The sequence below is a fragment of the Canis lupus genome, chromosome 33 (assembly GCF_011100685.1).
Source record: "Canis lupus familiaris isolate Mischka breed German Shepherd chromosome 33, alternate assembly UU_Cfam_GSD_1.0, whole genome shotgun sequence".
NCBI classification, from domain to species: domain Eukaryota; kingdom Metazoa; phylum Chordata; class Mammalia; order Carnivora; family Canidae; genus Canis; species Canis lupus.
The window spans coordinates 14,192,375-14,217,589 of NC_049254.1; the positions used below are offsets into that span (position 1 = coordinate 14,192,375).

Here is a 25,215-nt window from a genome sequence, read left to right on the forward strand (position 1 = left end):
TGCCTGTGTCTCTGCCCCACCCCACCCCCCTCTCTTTCTGTCTCTCATGAATAAATAAAATCTTAAAAAAATAAAATAAATAAAAATCTTAAAAAAATTGTTAGTGGAAATTAAATGACCATGTTTTGTGACTAATGTGTTTTCACTAATGTGAATGTGTTTTGTATACTAACTGCTAAATAAATAATAGAAATAGTCATTAAATAGTGGAGGAGGTGACCCTGATGGGGGGAATTCCATTATATTGCAGTCTACCCTCTCTCTCTCTTGCTGATGATAGGACAGAAATGTCTTTGTTATTAGCAGTGGTACCAAATGCTGAGCCAATCCTGGGCAGAAACAGTTGCTTCTGTATTTTAATTAGCACAACACTAAAAGGCCACAATATTTATGAGCCCCACATCTCTTGCTATAAATAAATCCTAAAAGTCTTAGCATTATAATGCTTCCTTATGTTTGGGCCAAAGCAGAAAATCTCAAACGTTTTGGTCTCAGGAATACTTTATATGCTTAAAATTTATTGGGGGTCCCAAAGAGATTTTGTTTACATGGGTTTTATTTTGAATAGAGTATTTGAAATTAAAAGGGAAATTTAAAATTTGTATTAATTCATTTTCAAATGATAATAAAAATCTTGGTGTGTTAACATGTTTACATAAATAATTTTAAGGGGAAAAACTATTTTCCAAAACTCCAAAAAAGTTAATGAGAAAAATGACATTATTGTACATTTTTAAAAATCTCTGGCTTACTAAAAGCTAGATTTTCATGTTTGCCTCCAAATGCAATATATTGTAATACACTGTTTCTTTGAAGTATGTGAAGAAAATCTAGCCTGTCACAGATAACGCTGGAAAAGGGAGATTTATTTTCATAGTCTTCTCAGATAATTGTGACCGTTACTTAATACTACAACAAAATTCAGCAAATAGACATTTGTCAAGGATTAGTTGCAATATGTTCCTCTGTTCCATTAAAATCCCTGAGCCTATCTTAAACTTTGAATGGATCTTTCACCCACACATGACTGTATAACATCATGCAGTGGTGATTTGAAAAATAAGTGTTCAGTGAATTATACAGATCTTCCAAAATGTTGACACTTTCCATTATATAATATTAAAAAAAGCATGTTTGTTAACGTCCACTACTGATCTCATCAGAAAAGTCTTCAAGAATTGAGAGCATCAGGCTCATGATGGCATGTACACATTTTCCAAAATCTGATTTTTGCTGAAAAGCTCCAGTTTTATTATTGGCAACAAATAATGTCAGTTGTTTTCCTTGAAGCGACAGGCTCACTTTGTTCACTTTTGAGAAAATATCTGCCAAATACCTGAGTCAGAATAAACATTGTTTGTCAATTGTCTTTTTAAGTATATAGGATGCTCCCTGAGAAAACCTGCTGGCTCAGCTCAGGACTTAATCACACATCACACTTCAGAGGGGAGGTGGGTGGGGGTGGGCAAATTAGGTGAAGGGGATTAAGAGCACACTATTGTGATGAGCACTGAGAAATGTATGGAATCGTTCAATCACTATATCGTATACCTGAAACTAATATAACACTGGAATTAAAATTTTTAAACTTCATAAAAACATAGAAGTGTTTTATGTATACTTCTTGTTTTGTCCTAGAGAATATTAAAAAGAAAAAAAAGAATATTAAAAAGATACATATTTGGGGTGAAGATGTAATACAATTAATTTTTACTGCTTCATTAAGGACATTTTTACTTGAAAAAAAAACTGACCTTTTTTTCTTCAAACTCTGAGTGCGTATCAGTGAATATGATTACTAGTACAGTGTGGTGCCACTACCTTGATGCATGATGAGGTTCTAGAAGTTTTAATCATCACTGCTTTTGCAGCATCAATATAAATCGCAAAAGAACTTAGAAAGCAATCACTTTAACCTAGGCCCCCTAGAAGGGTCCTGATGATCACCAGCGCTCTGTGGACCAAACTGAAAATCTCTGAGTGACAACATCATATTGAAAAGGAGTCTGAAGAAATGCCAGTCCACTAGGGGGTTGAGACTGACATATCACGTATCTTACAGAACAAGTACTCGTTTAACATGGCTTAATTGATCACGTCTACCACTGGTCGGCTTTGAAAGCAGAGTGTGATATGTTTGATAGGGCAGGGCATGAGACTAGTGGTAGTGGCAAAAAAGCAGCAAAAAATCTGGAGCATAGACCCAGTGAGGTGAGGGGAGGTTTGGATAGGTATATACTTAAATTTTAATTCACACAAAGCCAAAAGGTAAAAATAAGAATTAAAGGAAGAAAAGGTCCTCTATCCTGAGCAGAATTATCACCTCACACCCACTTTCACTTCACTCACTTACCCACTAATTTCCTCATCAAAAAAGTGAGTGGAAAATTAATGCCAATAACTAGGGGGAGGTAGGCAGTGCCTATCACAATTTTGTACAGCACATCATTCAGGACCCAATATAAGGGTATTCTTCAGTCTTATCACTGGACTGCGGAGTCCACAGACCACATCCTAAATGGCAGAGGTCAAATTGGGGGCTTTGTAACAAGGCCAAGTGTTATACACCCTTCCCCCACTACAGGGTCCCATTCAGTGTCTCTGCTAGAACCAAAACTACTTTCTTCTGGGTTTCTAGGTTTATAGTTTTGCAGCCTATTTTAATTTAGCTTTAATTCAAGATATAGCATCTAGAAACAGGTACCCATTAGCAGAAGAATGTGATATAGTCCAAGTGGTCTTTATTCTCTTTTTAAAGTGTGTGCATCTGGGCATCAAGAATATTGTTTATTTTCATTGATCCCAGAATTTGGTCTCTGGAAATATATTCCTAAAAATAATTCTAATTACAGAGAAACATCTAGCCACATACTTTTCATAGCAGAGAAACAAGACAAGTTACAAGACAAGGTTAAGTAAACTATAGTTCCTCTACTTGATGGATTAGAAGCAACCATTACAAACGACTAAATCTGCAAGATACAAAAAACAAAAACAAAACAAAACAAAAAAACTACAAACTTATGACAAATTGAAAAAGAAAAAACTCAACTAAATTGTCACAATGTAAAAGACTGGGGGAAAAATAACCCACAAAACACACCAAAAAACCCCCCCTATCAATAGAAGCTGATAGCAGAGAGTAACCATGGGACATTTTTCTACTTTTTATTTATCAAATGTTTGTGCAGCACCAAAAAGTGACAGGCATTGTTCTAGATGATGGACATACATCGATGAATAAAACAAAGCTTACATGAAACTTACATTCTTGCAGATGGAGATAGAAAAATAAGCACATTTATCATTTCAAGTATGTAGTTTGTTTGAAGGTATTAAATACTATTAAAAAAAGGAGCAAAGAGAGAAAATGGGTTGAGAACAGTCAAATGTCGCCTTCTCAACAAGGCCTACACTGACCTCCCCCAGATATCTGTTTGATTAACCCTCATCTCCAAGTCTCTGGAGAATTATTAGAGTATTCCAGGCAGAGGAAAAAGCTAGGGCAAGACCCTAGGATGCAAGTGTGCCTGGTGTGTTAAAAACATAGTCAAGGCAGAATGAGAGAAGGGGAAAGTAGTAGAAGAGGTCAGAGAGATAATGAGGGACCCAATTACGTGGCCTTTGTAGGCCACTGTACAGACAATGGCTTTTACTAAGTGTAAAAAAAAAGTATGGGTTTATTATTGAAAATTAGAAAAAAATGCCTGTTTCAATGAGGTCGACATTATAAAAAGCCATGTCTTACAGGCTGTGTGGACAGCCCTGCCATCCTTTGATCTTGACAGTTGCTTCATCCAACTGTATATTGCATTTCTCCTTCCTGAAGGAGAGCTGGGCAGAGCTCCCAAAGCAGCACAGAGGTAACCCTCACTAGACCAGAGCATATCTGCGGACAAGGTTAAATCAGAGGCTGCATTCCTCCCCTAGAATCTCTAAATGCTCACTCAGTTTCAGTGACTGATTGATCATCTCAGTTGTCCCTCCACCAGGCTGCTGGGACTGAGACTCACTCACAGCGAAGCAGCACATTCACTTACCATTCTCACTCCATAACTTTGTCTTCTGTGCTTTCAGGTCATTTGCCAACTGAGTCACTTCATCTAGTTTTCCATTTGCTTCATTCAGGCGCTCTTCATACAGACTACAGAGCTTCTCAGAGTTAGCCTATGAGTTGAGAATGAAGGGTTGGACAGGGGTCATAGAGTCCATGATGAATTAATTAGCTGCATAAGAAAGGGAGGTGTGGCTCCTGGGACCCTTGTGCTCTCCTCTGCTCTGAAAGACCACAGCTAACATTTTGGAAACTGTATCTTCTAATTTCAGCAAACACTATAAATTCAAGTTCTGGGCCTTTAAGGGGCCCAAACTTCTTAGGCTATAGGTGTCATATAGGAACCCAACTCTCTGGGTATTGGGACACTCCAGAATTCTTTGTTCTTCTGAAGAAGGGAAATGCCAAATACTGATGAAGTACATAATCACTTCCTGACATTATATTATATATTTAACCATTTTTTTCTCTCACTAGAATAGGTTTCATGAAAGTAGAGATGCTGTTTGATCATGGATAACCCCTCAGTGCCTAGAATAGTGTCGAGCACATTCAAGAAGCTCAATAAACAACTGGTGACGTTCAGAGGAGGGAGGAACAGGGGAAGAAGAAGGGAAATCCAAAGGGCTGACCAAACAGTATAGGAGAAAGTAGATAGACCTGAGCTTAATAATGGACATTTGAACTGTCAAGGCAACTACATCCTCTGGGTCACTAAGGCTGCAGGCTCGAGGTAACCCTCTTGGGTTAACACTTCATTTCAAAACTCCAATTTCTCAGAATGGGCTGTTTGTGCTTAGAGAAAAGGATATGCCGTTCGGCCTTTGTATTTCTACCTAAGTAACCAATCTAACCATAAGATTTCTGCCACATTCTGGAAACTAATGCTAGTGACTTTGAGACTCAAGATTCTTAAACAGGGGACGCCTGGGTGGCTCAGTGGTTGAGCATCTGCCTTTGGGTCAGGGCGTGATCCTGGGGTCCTGGGATTGAGTCCCGTATGAGGCTCCTCGTGAGGACCCTCTGCCTGTGTCTCTGCCTCTGTGTGTCTCTCATGAATAAATGAATAAAATCTTTAAAAAAACCAGATTCTTAAATAGGATAAAGAGCTGCCTGATGCAAAATTGTTGTATCCCCCTTTATCTAGCTGTAATTTGCATCCTTCTTATTAATATGGTCAGAAATAACATTGATGGTTCCATAGTTGCATAGTCCTATAGGTAGCTGTTTGTTTTGCTCTTTACATATATTAAATCTCAATCCATTCAATAATCCCATGAGATCTGTTTCTATGATGAGTGCTGTGGAAAAGGAAGAATTAATAAAGAAAAGACTACATCAGTGGCATTCCAAGAAAATGGTGATGTGTATAAAATCTGGTGGTGAGCCTAACGGTCTGAATGTCAACCTAATTTGTATGATGTAGCAATGGCCAAGGACCAGGAGCCTTTAAAAGATGCCACGTTTAGTCCTCTGGGAAATTCCTGAATCAGCAAAAACCTTGGAGACCTCCAGCTAGAGCCAACTCTGTGTTGAAGATTATTTTCTTCAAGCTTACACTAGTTACAATTCTAAACTCTCCATGAAAAACTACAGGATTACATCTTCTTATAACCCCAAGGCAGTATACGGTGCTTGACACAAAATAGGTACTTAATAAACATCTAAGACAATCAAATTATTGCTTTAGTGAAAGACTGGCTAACATGCCCACTAAAGTTTACTTAGAGGTCATATTCAAACTTTCCTTATAAGCCCCAGCCTCCAAATTTACTTTTTAACTTGGTCAAGGTATTATCCACTGATCAGCAAACAAGTGAAGAGCCAAATCAGATTCATGCCCATTTAGAGGCTGAAGAGGAATACCACATAGTTCAAGCTCGAATATGTTCCATAGCACACCCGGGTTTGTTGGTGATTGTGTAACCAAACTTGGTAGAGGTCTGATGGCCAGTTTCTCATACAATGCCATCAACATCATATAGGTTAGAGCCCTGATGCCAAATGCCAGGCACACTCAATTATCCACACTCTCCACTGGCTACTAGAAAAAAGCCATAGTAGTGATGAATGTAGCCATCTTTAGATGGTCTGAAAGTTCTAGTTATATTTTAAATGTTGAATAGGTTTGCTCTCACTCCTAAAAATAATTTGACAAAGTTGGCACACTCATTCTTTTCATCAAGACATCCCTTAAGAGTTCATACTGACTCTGTTTTATAAATGAGAAAATAGAGTCAGAGAGGCTAAACACCTTGTTCAAATTCACACAGCCAGGGAGTGTTGGAATTGGGATTTGAACTGATAATGGCCTGTGCAGAGGCAACGGGGAAAAAAGCTAAATACTAGATTCTGAAGTATCTGTTATATGAAGTAGGAATGACAAAGGGAATAGTACATTGACATCCTCGTTGGCTCCTACTGTCACGAATCCTGAGTGCTGGTGGAAACCGGATAAAGATATGATTGCTGTGTGAACCATCTTCATTTTATGTTGTCTCCAATAATAAATGACCCATTAACTGGGACAGGAGGAACACATCCAGGTGTGAGAAATGGCACTTATGTTTATGGCCCAGAATATTCTATGCTATGCACCTGTTTGCTGGCGGTGAAAGAACACAGAGCTCTATAAGACAACTTAGTCAATGGTGTGTGGAAACGGCAAGCAAAGGAGCCAGAGAACCCCCAGGTTTTAAGAGACTTGTGTGTAGTAAAGCCCAGCTGGGGTTCTGCATATCGGCAGAATAGGCAACCACCTGGGCAGACAGAAAAGAGACTTGCTCTTAGGCATAGCTTCAAATGGTAGGTATTCCTAGGCAATGTTAACCATTGGCAGATCATTTTCAATTTACAATATATTTTTGTAAGCAGGATCCACAAAAGACATTGCAATTGTTTTTCTAAGGGTAACCTACACAGGGATGTACCATTCAAATGGGTTGTACCTTCAAAAGAACTTCAAATTTAAGCATAAGGACAGGCACTAAATTTTCATACCAGGAAAGAAGAGGTTAATGGAATAATGTACATTCATCTTAAAGCTGATTCTTAAAATGCTGCCTAAAAATGCCATCTCTCAGAAATGCAGGAACCAATGGGAATTCAAAATAATCAAGATAATTGTGAGATTGCCTATAACTTCTAAATTTCCCTGGGCTTCTCTGTCAGCATAATATACTCTTTAAAAATGCTTCAGCTTCCACTGTACCACTGAGTATTGGCATTCCTGGCATTATAATTCAGGAAAAGATGAAATAAACAATTCAAGAAAAATTTTAGCATAATGTATATGCCTATGAGAGTGAACAGAATCAATTTATCCCACCAAGAAATATTTAAGGCAGCAGCAGAATGCGGCCACCCACCAACATAAACAGAATTGGGAGTCGAGGCTCGTCTCTACCATGACTGTGTGACCTTGAGTAGTCATTTAGCCCCTGAGCCACAGAATTCCCAAGAGACATACGTAAAAGTTAATGCTAATACTTGAAGACGCAAGTTACGCATATCATGTAGTGAGAGTAAAATAAGACCTGGTTTCTGCCTTAGAGACGCTTTCTATTTAAGTAGAGTTAAAAGACTATATAATGCAGTAATCCCAGAGGGATCCCAAAAGTGCTACAGTACTTCTGAAACAGATAAAGTTTTAATATGGAAGGTTGAACTTGAGCATTCCAGGAGAAGGCTTAGTTTGGAAAAGGCATATTGGTGGGCAAAGGATATTTGGTGGAAGGCAAACATTCTAACTTGGCTGAAATAGAACGTCCATGAAACAAAGTAATAGAATCTAAAATTGGCCGAGCAGGCTGATTCAGATCACAGGTCATGGTGTACCTTGAAAAGCAGCGGTTTGAAGTTCACTGTTAAGCAGGGATGTGATTCTATAAAGCTTGTCTAGAAATATTCATATAGATACTATATAGGATAAATTGAAAAAAAGAAAAACTCAAGGTGAGAAAGATAATCTAGGAAACCACTTTAATAATCCAGTTAAAAGGTAATGAAAGCCCTACCTATTTGTGGGAATAGCATAGGAAATTGTAAGACGGTGAAGAATTGGCCTGCTATGAGAATTGACTGGAAAGCAAAGAACAAGAGAGGAAATAAATAATTAGCTATAGGCTTATAGCCTGGGTGATAGGAAGAAACAGGGTGCCTGTGGCGGAAATGTCCAGAAGAAACACGAGATTCAGAAGAAGGTGATGAGTTTGGTTTTAGACACGCTAATTTGAGGAAAAGAAGACATTACTGATTTTGAAAGAACAACCTAAGAGAATACTCTTAAGAAAAGCAGGGGAAATAAGACACTGCAGGGGTTACAGGAGCGAGGAGGTAGTGAGGTGTACACATCTGCTGGACTTAGCCTCGAAAGATGAACCCTCCATGAACCACACTCTCTGGTATTCACACCTTGTGCAGATTCCCTACCCTGTAAATCACTCCACTGCATGGTAAGTCTGCCTCACTAGAATTGTTGCAGCTCTGTCTTGGTCTTTTATAGTACTTGCTCTTGTGCCTAAATTACCTCGTTAAGAAGCCCAAGTCCCCCATGGTTGCCATGCTGTGAGGAAACTAGCCACATGACAGATTTATGCCTAGGCCCCAGTCATTCTAGTTAGTTGTCCCAGCCCAGGAACCAGACATGGGAATGAACAAACGTTCAGATGACTCCAGTCTCAACTCTCATCTGAGCTAAGTCTGTCAACCCTAGAACCAAGAGAGATGATAATAAATTGCTGTTCTATACTACAAGATTTGGGGATGATTTGTTATACAGCAATAGATAAATGGAGCACTACTCTTCGGTCAAGGAGACAGAGGCAGATATGGATAGACTTTGTTTTCCTCCTCCTGGTATCTGAGGAAAAGTCTTTCCTATTTTGATTTGTTTTTGCAATGGGTGAATAATGGTTACATGGAAAAATATTTTATTCTTTGGGACGAGAAAGAAAGAAATGGATGAGCATAAGAAAAATATAAGGTGAAGAGAGAAGGTCTTGATCTTATCAGTTGGGTCTTACCATTTATTGAAAAGGATTTAGAAAGTCAGGGTTAGAATCTGAGGGAGGATTTTGTTTAAAATAAAACAGAAAGTGATTTAGATGAATAAAGAACTTCTGAGAAGTGATGGAATTCTAGAGGAAATTGGAAAGTATGAAATTCATATCTAATTAGTATGGATTTATGGTGAACCTATCAACAGTTTTATGACTGACTTCCTACTAAGATGTGCAGAAACAGAAGAATTCCTGAGATTAACAAGAGGCACAGTAGATTATAAAGAGTAAGGACTTCTGGAGGCTCATTTGGGCTGAGGAAAGCAATTGAAGGCTACAGGGTACGGAGAAGGAATGCTTTCATTGCTGAGAGAAAGAGGAGTCCCAATAAAAGGCAAAATACAGAAGAGACAGAGGAGAGAAGACTTAAATCCTTACGAGATTTATATTCTAAGATAATTGGGGGTGGGTTGGCACGGACGATGGAGAGAAATAGAAGGAAGAGCAGGGTGGTTGTGTTTCTTTCTACTTAATATGGTTTTTAAAGGGAATTAATGCTAAATATTTTAGGAGCCACTCAATCTCTCTAAAGAAATGCTGTAATTTTTTCTGGCTATGGTACATGCAGGTTGAGCTTTACTGTTGGTTTGTCTCTTTTCCAGATACCTGTACCAATTCTGCTCACAAGGAGAATGTGATGCTGGCTACAGGCATACCTCGGAGGTACTGCAGGGTCTGTTCCAGACCACTGCAATAAAGGTCATACCACAAAGAAGCAAGTCAGTGAATTTGTTTCCCAGTATACATAAAAGTTATATTTACACTATATTGTAGTCTATTAATTGTGCAATAGCATTATGTCTAAAAAATCTGTATGCCATAATTTAAAATGCTGGATTGCTAAAAAATGCTAATCATTGTCTGAGTTTTCACTGAGTCACATAATCTTTTTGCTGGTGGAAGATCTCGCTCAACGTTGATGGCTGCTGACTGATCAGGGTGGTGGTTGCTGAAGGTTGGAGTGGCTGTGGCCACGTCTTAAAATAAGACAATGAGTTTTGACACATCAATTGACTCTTCCTTTCATAAGTGGTTTCTGTGTATCGTGTGATGCTGTCAGATAGCATTTTACCCACAGTAGATCTTCCTTCAAAATTGGAGTCAATCCTCTCAAATGCTGCTAGTGCTTTTAATTAACTTTATGTAATACTGTAAACCTTTGTTGTCATTTCAACAATCTTCAAAGCATCTTTATTAGGAGTAGACTCTGTCTCCAGAAACCACTTCCTTTGCTCATTTATAGGAAGCAACTCCTTATCCGTTAAAGTTGTATCATGAGATTGCAATCATTCAGTCCCATCTTCAGGCTCCACTTCTAATTCTAGTTCTCTTGCTATTTCCACATCTTCAGTTTACTTCCTTCAGTGGAGTCTTGAACCTCTTAAAGTTATCCGGAAGGATTGGAACCAACTTCTTTGAAACTCCTATTAATGTTGATATTTTAACCTCTTCCTATGAATCATGAATGTTCTTAATGTAGAATATTCTTAATCTGGAATGGTGAATGCTTTTTAGAAGATTTTCAATTTACTTTGTCCAGATCCATCAGAATCACTGATGGATCTGTGGCAGCTATAGACTTAAAAAAATGTATTTCTTAAATCCTAAGACTTGAGAGTCAAAATGTGTCCTTGATACACAGGCTGCAGAATGGCTGTTGTGTTAGGTATGAAGACAACATGAATCTTGTTTTACATCTTCATTAGGACTCTTTAGTGACCAGGTGCATTGTCAATGAGTGGTAGTATTTTGAAAGGAATCTTCTTTTCCAAGCAGTAGGTCTCAACGGTGGGCTTCAAATATGTGTTGTCATTCAGGCTTTTTTAATTTCTACAGCACAGGCAAAGTAGATTTAGCACCATTCTTAAGGGTCCAAGGGTTTTCGGAATGGCAAATGAGCATTGGCTTCAACTTTAGGCCCTAACAAGAGAGTTAGCCTGCCTTTGAAGCTGGGCATTGCCTTTTTCTCTCTAGCTATGAAAGTTCTAGATGACATCTTCTTTCAATAGAAGACTGTTTTGGTCTACATTGAGTTTCTTTGTTTAGAGTAGTCACTTCCATGAATTATAAGCTAGATCTTCTGGAAACCTTGTTGCAATTTCTCCATCATCACTTGCCGCTTCACCTCGAAATATTACAGAGACAGCTTCCTTCTTTAAACCTCCTGAATGAAGCTCTGCTAGCTTCAAACATGTCCTGTAGCTTCCTCACGCCTCTCAGCCTTTATAGAAGTGGAGAGTTAGGCCTTTGCTCTGGATTAGGTTTTAGCTTAAGCGAATGCTGTAGCTGGTTTGATCTCCTATCCAGACCACTAAAACTTTTGCCATATCAGCAATAAGGCTATTTCACTTGCTTATAATTCATGTGCTCACTGGAGTAGCACTTTTAATTTCCTTCAAGTATTTTTCCTTTGCATTCACAAGTTGGCTAACCATTTGGCACAAGAGGCCTAGCTAGCTGTCAGCCTGTCTTGGCTTCCAACATGCCTTCCTCACTAAGCTTAATCATTTCTAGCTTTTGATTTAAAGTGAGAGATGTACAACTCTTCCTTTCACTTGAACACTTAGAAGGCATTGTAAGGTTATTAACTGGCCTACTTTCAATATTGCTGTGTCTCAGGGAATAGAGAGGCCTAAGGAGAGGGAGGGAGAGAGGAGAACGGCCAGTCGGTGGAGCAATCAGAACACACATATTAATTGATTAAGTCTGCCATCTTATATGGACATGGTTCTTGGTGCCCCCAAACAATTACAATAGTAACATCAAAGATCACTGATCACAGATCACAATAAATATAATCATAACGAAAAAGTCTGAAATTAATTACCAAACCATGACATGAAATGAGAAAATGCTGTTAGATAAATGGCACTAATAGACTTGCTCCACTTAGGGTTGCCACAAGCCTTCAATTGTAAAAAACCACAATATCTGTGAAGCACAATAAAGCAAAGCTCAATAAAATATTTTATACTTGTATTTGTTCTGACTAACCTAAAGGAAGCCTTCTCTCAAATACCAGAAGGTAGGATGGCCATTACCTATGATCCGATGATACAGTCATTTGATGTAAGAGCTTATACTATATGGATTAAAGGGCTCAGTGAAGAAAGAACATGTGGTGAAACTTCCTTCTAAGTGCTGGCTGGTCAAAGAAATGCCAGAGAAGATGGAGGTGGGAGGAGGTCTCTCCTCTTAGCAAAGCTCTTTGTGTCCACCATTCACTGAGACAAACACAAGAGTGTCTGAGCCACCCCCAAGGAATGCTCCCAACTCAAAGCCATTCTTCAAGAGAGACACACAACTCATAACTAGTGGCTTCACTTTTCAGCCTACCTATTTATGTCATCACCAGAAAGACCCGCAAGACATATGGACTGGAACTCCAATAAAACCTGAGGCTCCTGTCAGGCTACATTCAGGTAATAGCCATGTGACCTTAACAATGTCAACCGAGATTAAGCCTGGTCTAGTCTATCTAAAGAACTATAGCCTCCGTTAGCAAATACCTCAAGTCACCAATCTTGTTTATTTTTCTTTTTCTTTCCCTTTCCTACTTACTTTCATGTTCTGAAGTCCATAAGGTGGACCTGGGGATGTTTACCTTAGCTCTGGTCATCTGTTCAACATTGGTCAGGAGGTCATCCACTTCTAGCTGCAAGTCATTCTTGTCTTTTTCTAATTTCTGCTTGACCTGTTGTAAATTTTCAAGTCGGCCCTGGAGTTCAGCCAGGCTGTCTGCATGTCTCTTCTTCAAAGAGGCCGAAGTTGTCTCGAAGTGCAATGTAGCATTTTCCATTTCTCGGCGAAGCTTCTGGAATTTTGTTTCCTGTTTCTTAGTTATGTCCAGCTGAGCCAAACTGGTGCCTCCTGCCTCCTCCAGTCTCTCGTTCAAGTTTTCCAGTTCTTGAGTGAGGTTAGCTCTCTCCCTCTCCACCTTGGCTCGAGTGGTCCTTTCAACTTCCAGTTCCCTCTTTAAACCTTGTATCTGTACCTGCAACAATAAATAATTTTGACTTTTACTAAGCACTTGTAGCATATTTTATATTGAAGAGTTTACTGAATTTCTGTACATTTCTCAACACTAAGAAAAGTCATTTTACAAAGAAGATAGAATACACAGAAATTAAGTGGTTTTCCTCAAACCAGTACAAAGACCAGAATTCAAATGTGCAGTTGCCCCAATCTTCCAGTACTTGGTGATGAGCATCTTCATTAAATTCTATACATGGACGGGAAAGTACAGTAAAGAGCACTTTCCAAAGCAATAGGAAACATTTTTCATATAACAAGAAAAAAATTTAAAGCAAGTTAATAAAAACTAACACGATGAATTTTATATGCAATATTTACTCTTCTAGAATTAGCTGACCAATCTCAATTATTGTGAACTTGCGCAAAAATATCTGATGGATAGAATGAATATCTCTGAGTCCAAGCAACTCACTCACAAGAAACAGCACCAGTGTAATTTTACACATAATTCTGACAAACTTGGTGATTTAGCTTCTTAGTTAGCAGGTGACTTCCAAGTTACCAGGAGATCTGAAGTAACAAATTAAAATCGGTGGAGGAATGCGGGCTGCTACCGTGAATGGTAATCTGATACCATTAGAGGCAAAATTATTACATAAAGAAAATTAGTGATAAGAACTCTCAGAGCCCAAAACCCTTTTAGCGTAAGGGCAAATGGCTCTACAAATCTCGATAGCGTCACTGTGGTTCAGGGAAGCCACTGATATTCATTAACTATCACCTCGTATAATTAGGCGTAGGTTAGGATAGGGGTAGAAAAGGATAGAATCTATTTTAGAATGTGTTTTCCTTTCCTTGAAATGAGAAAATGTGGATTTCTAGATCATGCCAATACGTAGGCTATCAGATCTGTAGATGAGTTGTGACAGAAAAGGCGCTAAAAAATGTATGACTTCTACATCCAAGTAAACACGATTCCCTTCCCACTAGTTATTTTGGGATCCAATACCTTTATCCCAAACAATACTATCATTAAACCAAACATTTCTGAAGTGTTTCTTCAGAAATAATCTTCAGAGCATTTTTTAAAAATCATCAAGGGAAGAGTATTTGTCTCTTGGATAAATTGAAACTTCTGAGTCTTTTTATTTTGGATAAAGTCAAGTATCATTTGAAGACAAGCCTGGTGAATATGATAGATAATCACTTGGAGATTAATATTGTGTTTGAAATCATGCCTATAAATCAGTGAGACTGGCTTTCTTTTTTTTTTTTTTTTTTTTTAAATCTTATTTTATTTTTAATTTTTTTTTATTTATTTATGATAGGCACGCAGTGAGAGAGAGAGAGAGGCAGAGACACAGGCAGAGAGAGAGGCAGGCTCCATGCACCTGGAGCCCGACGTGGGATTCGATTCCGGGTCTCCAGGATCGCGCCCTGGGCCAAAGGCAGGCGCCAAACCGCTGCGCCACCCAGGGATCCCGAGACTGGCTTTCTTATTTGGTTCAAAATGTCTCAGAAAATAATTATCAGAAAGAGGCTCAAAATTATTTTGAGTAATGGCTACATTACTGAGATAAATTTTTAGCTCCAAAGGAAAAACATCTATCATACAGATGTATATGCATACAGCATACGTAGGGAGTTGGATATGTGTGTGTGTGTGTGTGTGTGTGTGTGTGTGTGTGTGTATCCGTACATATTTATGTTACTCTAGAACATGGTCAAATAGTATAAAACAGCCACATGATCTAAAACTTATAAATAGCTTCCCATTATCAAATAATGTTTTGAGACTACAAGTAGATATAAAACAGATTTTCGGCACAGAAATAGAATTGCCTGTTAATCACAAAAACTAATCATTATAAAAAATTAAATTGCTAACACTGAACGCTTACCATGGATCAGGCTCTATGCTTACCACTTAAATGTTCCGTTGCATTTAATAATATTAGCTCAAAGTTGTCAGGAAGATTAATAACCAAAAAAATAAATAACCGAGGCTTTCAGCACAATGTTTGGTTCACTGCAAATATTCAACAAATTATCTATGTTGTTATTATGATAAGAAAGCCGAAGTTGAAAAAGTAATTTTCCTGAATCACATTATCTGGGGAATGCCACACTTTCCCTTCTTAACCACTGCTCTCTTCTGCCTCTATCCATAGTTAGCTAAGGGTCTGGATCCCCTGGCAAAGCGTTTGTTATCACCCATGAATCTATATACAGCTACCCACAGGTATTTGAATAAACAATCACCTGAAGCTCTTTAACCATGTTCTGAAGCTGAGCCACCAGGCTTCTCTCCTTCTCCACCTTCGAATTCATCTGATTCATTTCTAGTTCTTTCCTGTGAGGGGAAAAATGTATTAAATGGAATTGTTGAGATTGATAACGTTTGGCTTAAATATTTTTAAAATTATAGTAATGCCACATGAATTCATTCTCATTGTAAAAATTCAACTATTATATTTCTATCTGGAATCTTCTCAGCAATAACACCCAATCTTTGTTCCTTCCCTACAGGTAAACACCAGTAGCAATTTGGTGTGAATCCTTCCAGACATTTTTCTAAGTATTGACATACGTTTGTGTTTATATATTGGTAGAAATAGTTTCACTTTCTTTACTGTGAAAGGCATAATGTGGCATCTGTATTTATAGTTCTATAACTTATTTTTAGCCCAATGACACTTTAGGGGTGTTCCCATGTTGGCCCACACATAAATTATTTCATTTAAAAATTAACTATGACATACTACTCCATGACTTAGGCATGCTGCAATTTATTTATCCATTTCCCTATTAGTAAGAACTTAAGTTTTCCCCAATATTTTCCTTCTATAAATAACACTGTTCATATCCATGCCCCCTTGTACACATGTGAGTGTTTCCTTAGAGTGGATACTGAGCAGGGAATCTCTGGGGCAAGTGTAAGTGCGTGCTTAAAAATATATAACCCTGCCCTTTGCCCTCCAATAGCAGTTTGAGATTCTTCTTCCTCATTTACACTTAATATTAGCATACTTCTAAATTTTTCCTAGCCTTAGAGAAGTTAAAATGTTTTTCTTTTTAATGTCTTTGTTTAACAGTAAGGCAGCATCTTGTCAACTATGAGGATTTAAAAATGGTCCATAAATAAAAAAAAATAATAATAAATAAATAAAAATGGTCCATAAACCAAATAATCTACTTGGTGTCTTTAATCATTGGTCTCCTAGGTTGTTCATATAATTATTGAACTATAGATTTCCTGTTAGTATACTTATTTATTTTCTGACGTCTGCTGCAAATATTTCTCGCATCTTATATCACTTGTTCTGATTTTACTTATGCTGGCATTTGCCACTTAAATGTTTAAATATTTTATATCATTAAACGTATCAAAATATTCTTTTCCGGTCTCTGGCTTTTGACACTTAGTCAAGAAAACTTAACCTGCCATTTTCCTAAGACTTATCACCTATATTGTCTTCCAATGAGTTTTGTTGTGTTTATTGTGGTAAGAACATTCAACATGAGACCTACCCTCTTAACAAATATTTAAGTGCATAATACGGTAATGCTAACTATAGGCACAATGCCGTACAGATTTCTAGAACTCAGTCATCTTGCATAACTGAAACTGTCTACCCATTAAATAATATCCCTATTTTCCACTCCCTCCAGCCCCTAGCAATCACCATTCTAATCTGTTTCTATAAGTTTGACTATTTTCGATGCCTCATATAAACAAATCATGAAGTATTTGTTTTTCTATGACTCCTATTTCACTTAGCATTGTATCCTCCAGGTTCATCTATGGCGTCACATATGGCAGGGTTTCCTTCTTTTTAAAGGCTGAATAATATTCCACTATATGTATACACCACATCTTCTGTATCCATTTATCCATCAAAGGACATTTAAGTTGCTTCTATATCTTAGGGATTGTGAATTATGCTTCATTTTCTAATGGTTTTATAGCCTTGTTTTTACACTTAATTCTTTAATGCAACTGGATTTTGTGCATGTGACTAGTGAAAGTTAAATTTCTACCTCGCATCTCAGAAAATGAATAGCTAATAACCTCAGCATCATTTATTAAGTACTCTCTATCCAGTCATCACTGATTTGAAATGCTTTCAATGAAATACGTAATACCTTTATCATGTATTAAGTTTTTATATATACATAGGTCATAAGTCCATTTAGAGGAAAAGTTTTAGAGTTAAAGTTGTACCTTTCTGAAAACACAGATTTCTAAAATGCCGGAGCTCATTGACTTACGGCCTACAAGGACATGGAACATCATTTTCACTTTGCTGAACTGAAACATCATCTTAAAATTGAATGCTCAGGGACCTCTATCATGGTTTCACCATTCCATACATTTATGGGATTACTTATTTCTTCTTTTTCCAAACACCTATCAAGTCCAGTAACTTCTTAGAATATTAATCAAGCCTGAACATGAGCATGTATCATGGCAACTCATGCACACAGACAGAAAGACCAGGAGCTCATAGCTGCTCACTTGACTCCCTTCTCCTTGTGGCTCCAGTGATGGATGTGCTCCTAGCTTTACCCTGACCTTACCTCACTCTTGGGCCTCGCTGCCTCCCGCTCTTATTTGATCTATTCCCAATAACTTGAAAATCCCTAATGGTTAGAATTAAGTCTAGCTCAGCAGGGGATGACAAGAGACAAGAGGAGAAAGTCCATTTCACTAATGAAACTAGACTGAGGGGCCGTCTTGCCCTGAATCCAAGGGAGCTGAAAGCTCCACTCATTTTGATTGTTATGTTTTGCTTTAAATTTTAAAATTTAGTATTTTTTAGGGTAAATTACTTGATAGAAAAAGCTACACAAATAACAATGAAGTTAAATCTGGCCAACTTTTTAAAAGTGATCAGAGGCTTATGTTGAACTTTATATTAGAGATTGTTTTGTTTCGTTTTTATTTATTTTTGCTTTATATTTTTGTTTTATTTTTACTTTTTATGCCATTGCACTCATCATGAGTAAAAGAAGTAAGCCATTTTTATTTTTGGACTTGTATTTTGGACTTGTAGCCTTCAAATTTCAATAATTTACATCTCATATGCCTTACACTTTTCTTTCCCATCTGCTAGTCAGATACCTTCTCACTCATCATCTTCTAGATTATGCACTGACTCTTTTTTACAACCATATAATAAAGTCCAGCAAAAAAAAAAAAAAATCATTTCCTAGGCTTGTTATCTTCCCCTTCAGGTCTTAAGACATCTGGCCCTGGAGTCACAAGGATAAATGAATGAAGAGCTGTTCCTTCCAATCTAAGGTCTTCCCGAATGTCAGGTCAACAGCAAGGTGGCTTACTCGCTCAGCTTTCCTGCCAGCTGCAGCTGGCTGCTCTCCAGGTGCTCCATGCTCTTGCGGTGCAGCTCAAAATCGCCCTCCAGTTTGCTCCTTTCCCTCTCACAGTTCATTCTTGCTTTTCTCTCCTGCTCAAGGGCACCCTCAAGCTGACAAAAAGAGGTATTATTTAGCCAAATACATTGGTGAAGTGTATACTTTGCTAGATGTGTTCATTAACACTTACCTTCTGGAAAAAAGAAAAATGCACAGATTACGTAAATGTTGCCCAGTGATGTAGATGCTTTAAAATAAATATTGTGTGCATCGATAAGACAACAAAAATCTAGAAATTACGGCGATGAAGGACAACTTTGGAGATCACGCAGTATGAGCTCTGTCCTAAAGAAGGAGCCACTAATAAATAGCCAGTGAGCCCTTGTTTGATGGTTTCTCACTGCTGGGAAGCCTACTTCTTCAAACAGCAGCTCATTTCATGGGTGGATAAGTCCATTTACTCAGGAGTGCTTCCTCCTAAGAAGCCAAAATATTCTCTGTAAATTCTTCCCATGAGTCTAAGCTCTGTTCCCTGGAGCAACACCAAGCAAATCTGTCTCCACGCAATCATCTATGAATATGAGGCAGCTGATTTCACAGGCCCTTTCGTACACATCTCACATGGCATGACTTCCCTATCTCCTTCACCACCTTGGTACCCTCTTCTCATCCATATCATGATGTCATATCCTGGCTCCCCACCAGGGTGGTTGGAATGTCCCAGTGTTTTCTGGATTAGTGTGGTCAACAATACTGAGGTTGGTTTAGCAGGAGGCTAGAGAACACATACAATATGGCTGTTTGTTCACTGATATATTGATAGGTTTACTTTTCAGCAAGAGAAGCTATTTTCTGTAACCAGCAAAATACAGGAAATTCAAATAGGAGGAGGAGGAGGGAAGATTTCTAGAAAGAGTATGTAAAAACCTGAGAGCAGATGAACTCCAGGAGAGACCGAGTGTGTGTTTGTGAGAGAGCGAAAGAGCGAGCGTGCGCACACACACAGAGTAAATCCTCAGACTGAGGCTTTGTGAGACACACAATCCATGGAAATAGGAAGAGAATTGAGACAACTGATAGAAAGGCATGAGGAAAAAGCAGCAAATAGTTTAAGTAAAAAAGCCAGACCACCCTTGTCAGGATTTTATAAAGGCTAAGCTTTTGCAACTTCTAGAGCGAATGCATATGCTCTACCAGCTGAGGAGGGAAGGAAGAATGAGGAAGCTACCACAAAGGGTGGTTTAAAACATCTTTATTTCCCAGGGTGTTTGGAGCAGAACAGGGACACCACCTTTAGAATCTGCCAAGTATTTTTCCAAGTCACAGCTTGTGATTTACATATCTTTCCATTATAAATAAGCCTCAGCACAGCACCGGAGACACAACAGGGCCTTTCAACTCATCTCTCAACACTAGTGTCAAGTAGAGAACCAGCTTGTCTGTAGGGCAAAACACCAGGTTCTGCAGGGGCTACAGGAGACAGTCAGTCACCTGCAGGGGTAACCCTTTATGACTCCTCTCGATGCTCTTCCCCCACTGCCCAGGGTTGTATGGAGGTTCTATTTAAAAACTGATTACACGCAGGGGCTTCTCATGCACTGGAGTGCTTCTGTGTACATCGAGAAACAGATAAACCTCTGTTTCCAAATAGTATCCAAAGATACAAGCCATGCTACTAAGTTTTCCCCAAATTGTCAAGATAAATTAAGTAGAAATCAGAGGTTTGGATAGATGCAGATGGCTCACTAGCCAGACACAGCGCTACCTACCTCATCTACTTGCTGTTCCAACTTCAACTTGGCTTTGCTCAGGCTGCTGAGTTTCTCCTCCTCTATGTGCAGGTCATCCAGTGTCTGCTGATGGGCCTCCTGCATGACCTTGGCTGCTCTGGTAAGTTTGCTGATATCCTCATTTAGAGACTCCACTTCCTCCATCAGGTTCTTGACCTGTGGGACGACGACAGTGACAGTAGCATTAGAGTTTCTACTGGGAGGGTGGGCATCATGCTAAGGGCCATCTTGTGTCTTTTCTGGTACAGTCTCAAGAGATATCCAAGGTCATAAAGAACCAAAGTTAGCCAAATTCCCAATCTCCTGTTAAAAACTCTAAATTCACTTTTTCTTACACACACACACACACACACACACACACACTCACACACACAGTATGTGTGTTAAGGAATGGGGTATTCTGGTTAAGCAGGTATCAGGATAGCTCATTTGATGGCCAGTTTTCAGTGTGTTGTATTGTTATATAACAAGAGCACCACTAATGGTAGTTTTCTGAGTACTCAGGGGGCACATAGCAATCTTGTCATGTCTCAAATCCTGAGAGTGGCAATGAAAGAAGAGTTCCAGCTGTTAAAATATGCAAAAATGGAAGCTGGCTCTATCAGGCCCACACGCTTTTATGAAAGGGAACCAACGGCACAAGAGTTGCTATTTAATCTGCCAAAATTACAGTGTCATTCCAGAGACCAGTTGTTCATCAGAGGTCGGAAACGGACTCCTCAGCTAGTTTCAATTCATACACAGATGCGCAAGTTAAAATCCTCAAATGAAATGAACGGAATGTCAAAACCCTTAACTGGAATTAACATGACATCCTCAAGGTCGAACTTCAAATTAATCACAGAGCTAGAGGTTCAGACACATCCCAAATCACCTTTCAGTAAACTGCATCACGATCACTCTCCTTCCAGACAAGGATACTCAGAGGCCCAATGAAACTCTTCTGGTCTTTCCACTAGATTTCAGATGTAATAAGACTGAAACAAGTGAAGATGTTTCATTTGGAAAATTAAGTGCGGTCCCATAAGTTCGAATTGGAAATTTGAATTGGGACAGCACACAGGTCATCCGACCCTTCGTTTCATGCTGGTTCCGATTGGGCCTGCTGTAAAGCTGCGAGCCACCGTGTTCATTCATTTAGGCTGAACAAGTCTGATACTGGAACTTGATGGGGAGTGGGACTGGGGCGTCCAGGCCCCCCTAACATTATCGAGGAAAGTACCTTGTGCTCCGTAGCACACTTCTCCTTCTGTGACTTCACCAATATTGTTTCCAGGTCATCGATTTCTTTCTTCAACTCGGAACATTCATCTTCGAGCTTCCGCCCCCTGGCCGTCAGCTCGGAATTTATCTCCTCTTCTTCCTCCACTCGCGCAGACAGCACCTTGACTCTGGCCTCCAGCTGGATCTTGGATTTAATCAGTGACTCACACTGCTCTTCAACATTTGCCAGGGTCTCTTGCTCCTGCCATGATGAGGAGAAAATTGTTGCCAACAGCTGGAAATAATTTATCAGCTAGGCGAAAATGCTGCTTAACGCATAGCAAAGAGATAATTGCCTGCCCTGTGACCAGTACTTTCACCTGCCTTCCCTCAGCAGGTGAAATAATATTCCCAGTTCCCTGATCCTATTGTTGAGAAGTGGAGGAGTAGCTTGTGCTTGGAGGTGCTTTTGATCTTTCGGGCCATTCAGTAGATTAGATTACCTCTTCTAAAGCACTTAATAGAATCCTGGTGGCCTAAAGGAGCTAACATGCCTCCAAAAATCAGTGGCATACTGCTTAATTCACAGCGTCTGGAAGCATTCACATGGGCATAGAGTTTGAGGTTGATACCTGTTCAGAATACAGTCTTTTAAGAAAGCAGTGTTCCCTCAGATACTAGAATATTTATATTATTGTAAGTGCCCTGATGCACTTGTTTTATATATGTATCTTCCAACAAGTAGAGTTGTATATTTTTTTATTTGTAGGTTGAAATTTAGAATTCATAAATATTACTTGCAGGTTACTAACTAGATTTTACTATTATTTCCAAAGAAAATCTTTTCCTCAATGATTCTGTCAGTGGTAAATTCCACAAGTTATACACCGAGTATAAAACAGTCTTTGTTTTTATCCTTTCAAAAATACTGCCTCTAATTCTCCAGTGAGTGACCCATTGTTCCTGTGTTATGGGTCAAGTAAAAAATGAAAGGGTCAATTGCCTTTTTGCTACAAACATGCTTTATAACTTTGAACCCCTCTAATTTGTCTCTGTTCGAGGCTAAATAAAACCCCTTCCTTGTAAGCAAGTTCTTAATTACAGTAGGTCTCCTTGCAACATAACTTCACATCTAGCTCCATCTTCCATCTCTAGACCTTATCATCCATTCTTTGCAATATGCCACTCGATTTATTTTTTTAATATTTTATTTATTTGAGAGAGAATGTGGAAGTGGGGGGAGGGGCAGAGAGGGAGAGAGAAATAATTCTCAGACTCCCTATTGAGCATGGAGCCAGATACAGGGCTCAATCCCAGGACCCTGAGATTGTGACTTGAGTTGAAATCAAGAGCTGGCTGCTCAACTTACTAAACCAGCCAGGCACGCTCAGTAATTTATTAACTATCTATTTGCCTGGCTTCAGTTGTTTGAAATGTAAATTGGGGTAGTCACTCAGGAAAACAGAATGGAGGTTCCCCAAAAAGTTAGAAATAGAACTAGCCTATGATCCAGCAATTGCAATACTAAGTATTTACCCAAAGGATACAAAAATACGGATTCAAAGGAGCACCTATACTCTGATGTTTATAGATTTATCAACAATAGCCAAATTATGGAAAGAGCCCAAATGTCCATCAACTGATGATTGGATAAAGAAGATATGGTGTATATAATGGAATACTACTCAGCCATCAAAAGAAATTTTGCTATTTGCAATAACGTGGGTGGAGCTAGAGAGCATAATGCTAAGTGAAATAAGTCAGTCAGAGAAAGACAAATACCATATGATTTCATATGTAGAATTTAGGAAATAGAACAGATGAACATAGGGGAAAGAAAAAAAGAGAAACAAACCATAAGAGACTCTTAACTAGAGAGAACAAATTGAAAGGCTGCTAGAGGGGTGGTGGGTGGGGAATGGGCTAAATGGGTGATGGGTATTAAGGAGAGTATTTGTGATGAGCACTGGGTGTTATACATAAGTAATGAATCAATTCTACCCTTTAAAAAAAAGGATTTTATTTATTTATTTGAGAGAGAAAGAGTAGGAGGCAGAGGGGGAGGGGGCAGAGAGGGAGGGAGAAGCAGACTCTCCCCTGAGCAGGGAGCCCAACATGGGACTCAATCCCAGGACCCTGGGATCATAACATTTAGCCCACTGAGCCACCCAGGCACCCTCAATTCTACTCTGAAACCACTATTACACTATATCTTAACTAGAATTTAAATAAAAATTTGAGGAAAAAAGAGAAGAATAAGGCAAAATTCTAGGCCATTGATTTCTGGCTAACTGTTGAGAATGGCCATCTGCCCAACAAATGGGGCTCAAAGAGGCACAGATGGGGAAGGCATAGAATAGTAAATCTCCAACATCACTGAGGACCAAAAGAAAAGGGATAAATTCAAAACAAACAAAAATGTCAAAGCAGGAAGCATCTATGCAGATCAGAGTAGCTTTCAATGTTTGGGAAATAATGGGAACATTTGATCTTAGTTCACACCAGGTTGACAAATAGAATGCTTATTTGCTCTATTCCATTCAGCATGTGTACTGGACCTGTCACCATCACTGAATGAAGAAGACAATCCAATCGACCATCATTGATCCCTTCATTAAACATGACAGCAGGACTTGGGGGCCAGCTGAGCAATGGTGTGGCAGGTTAACAGTAGGAACATCCTCTCCCTGATGGCAGTTATTCTCATGTACTCATAACATTAATTGGAATGGGTTCACTCAGTTCTGCAGTATTTTAAGTGATGGTTTTAAAAGAATCTTTGTTTATTTGATCCCTACTGTGTTCAGCTGTGTTCCTTAAAAACAAATAATAATAAAACATATCATGGCTTTGTCAACTTTAAAAATCTCAGTTACAATTTGAACCTCTCTCAGCTTTCCTAGGTTTGCTCAGGAACTGGCTTCCATGCATTTCCCATGCTTCCCACACTGATCCTTTATCATGTATTCCAGGCTTTTACCTACTACCTCCTGCATGAGGTGGGTCCATTTCTATCTTCCATACCAGCTTAGGTAGCACTGACCACTCTCTCTGTTGACAGGGAGAATGATGACAACTGGGAGGCCTCTCCCCCAAGCTGCACAAAACATGATACTATGAACAGGGATTTTCACAGTATGAATTGAAAGTAGGTTTAGAGTGGGGCCCAAGAATTTGTATTTCTAACAAGTATCTCAGGTGAGGCTGAAATACACTAAAATTCTAGAACCACTGTTATGTTAAATACATATCAGAAATATGGGTTTGGGTGAAATTCCCCTGCAAAATATGGCCTCTTGGAACACATGAATAGTATAGCCCCAAAATAAAAGAATAACTCGGTAAGTCTAAAATTATTAAATTTTCTCTGCTTTCTGTAAGTTCAAAAAGCAGGAAAAAGGTGTTTTATAATTGTATTGCATAAATTGTATTATAAATTGCATATAATTGTATTGGAACCCAGTATTTTTTAACTTAGCACTGTGCTAAGTGGGGTGGAAAATATAAAATCAGTGGGTAAAATCTCATCGCTGCCTTTGAGATGTTTGGGGATAACAGCAGTCCTGGTGGTTAGAGAGGAGGAATGTGAAAGGGAGTAATGGCACACTGGCATCAGATTGGAGACAGAGGCTCAGATGCCAACACCAAGGGTCTGGAGTCTATAATGCACATATTATAGGATCTGAAACTTATTCATCAGGGAAGCAACATGATGTTTGTTTAAGACAATGGTTCTCAATCCTAACTGGGTATCAGA

At 38.8% G+C, this 25,215-nt stretch overlaps 1 protein-coding gene and 1 long non-coding RNA gene across 2 annotated transcripts in view; one reads left to right on the top strand and one right to left on the bottom strand.

The window, feature by feature from the left end:
- The window catches only part of MYH15 (myosin heavy chain 15), a 154,184-nt gene that overhangs the window by 63,110 nt on the left and 65,859 nt on the right, over window positions 1-25,215 (bottom strand). The window contains exons 23-28 of the mRNA XM_038582731.1: window positions 21,478-21,720; window positions 20,235-20,411; window positions 18,433-18,578; window positions 15,352-15,442; window positions 12,719-13,108; window positions 4,041-4,167 (exon numbers count right to left, since the gene is read on the bottom strand). Of these exons, the coding sequence (XP_038438659.1) occupies window positions 4,041-4,167; window positions 12,719-13,108; window positions 15,352-15,442; window positions 18,433-18,578; window positions 20,235-20,411; window positions 21,478-21,720 (1,174 nt within the window). The remainder of the gene's footprint in view (window positions 1-4,040; window positions 4,168-12,718; window positions 13,109-15,351; window positions 15,443-18,432; window positions 18,579-20,234; window positions 20,412-21,477; window positions 21,721-25,215) is intronic.
- Window positions 7,864-24,249, top strand: LOC119867322. Its single transcript, XR_005383253.1, has 4 exons — window positions 7,864-8,508; window positions 9,717-9,833; window positions 20,307-20,355; window positions 24,003-24,249. It is a non-coding gene; the product is annotated as an uncharacterized LOC119867322 (long non-coding RNA).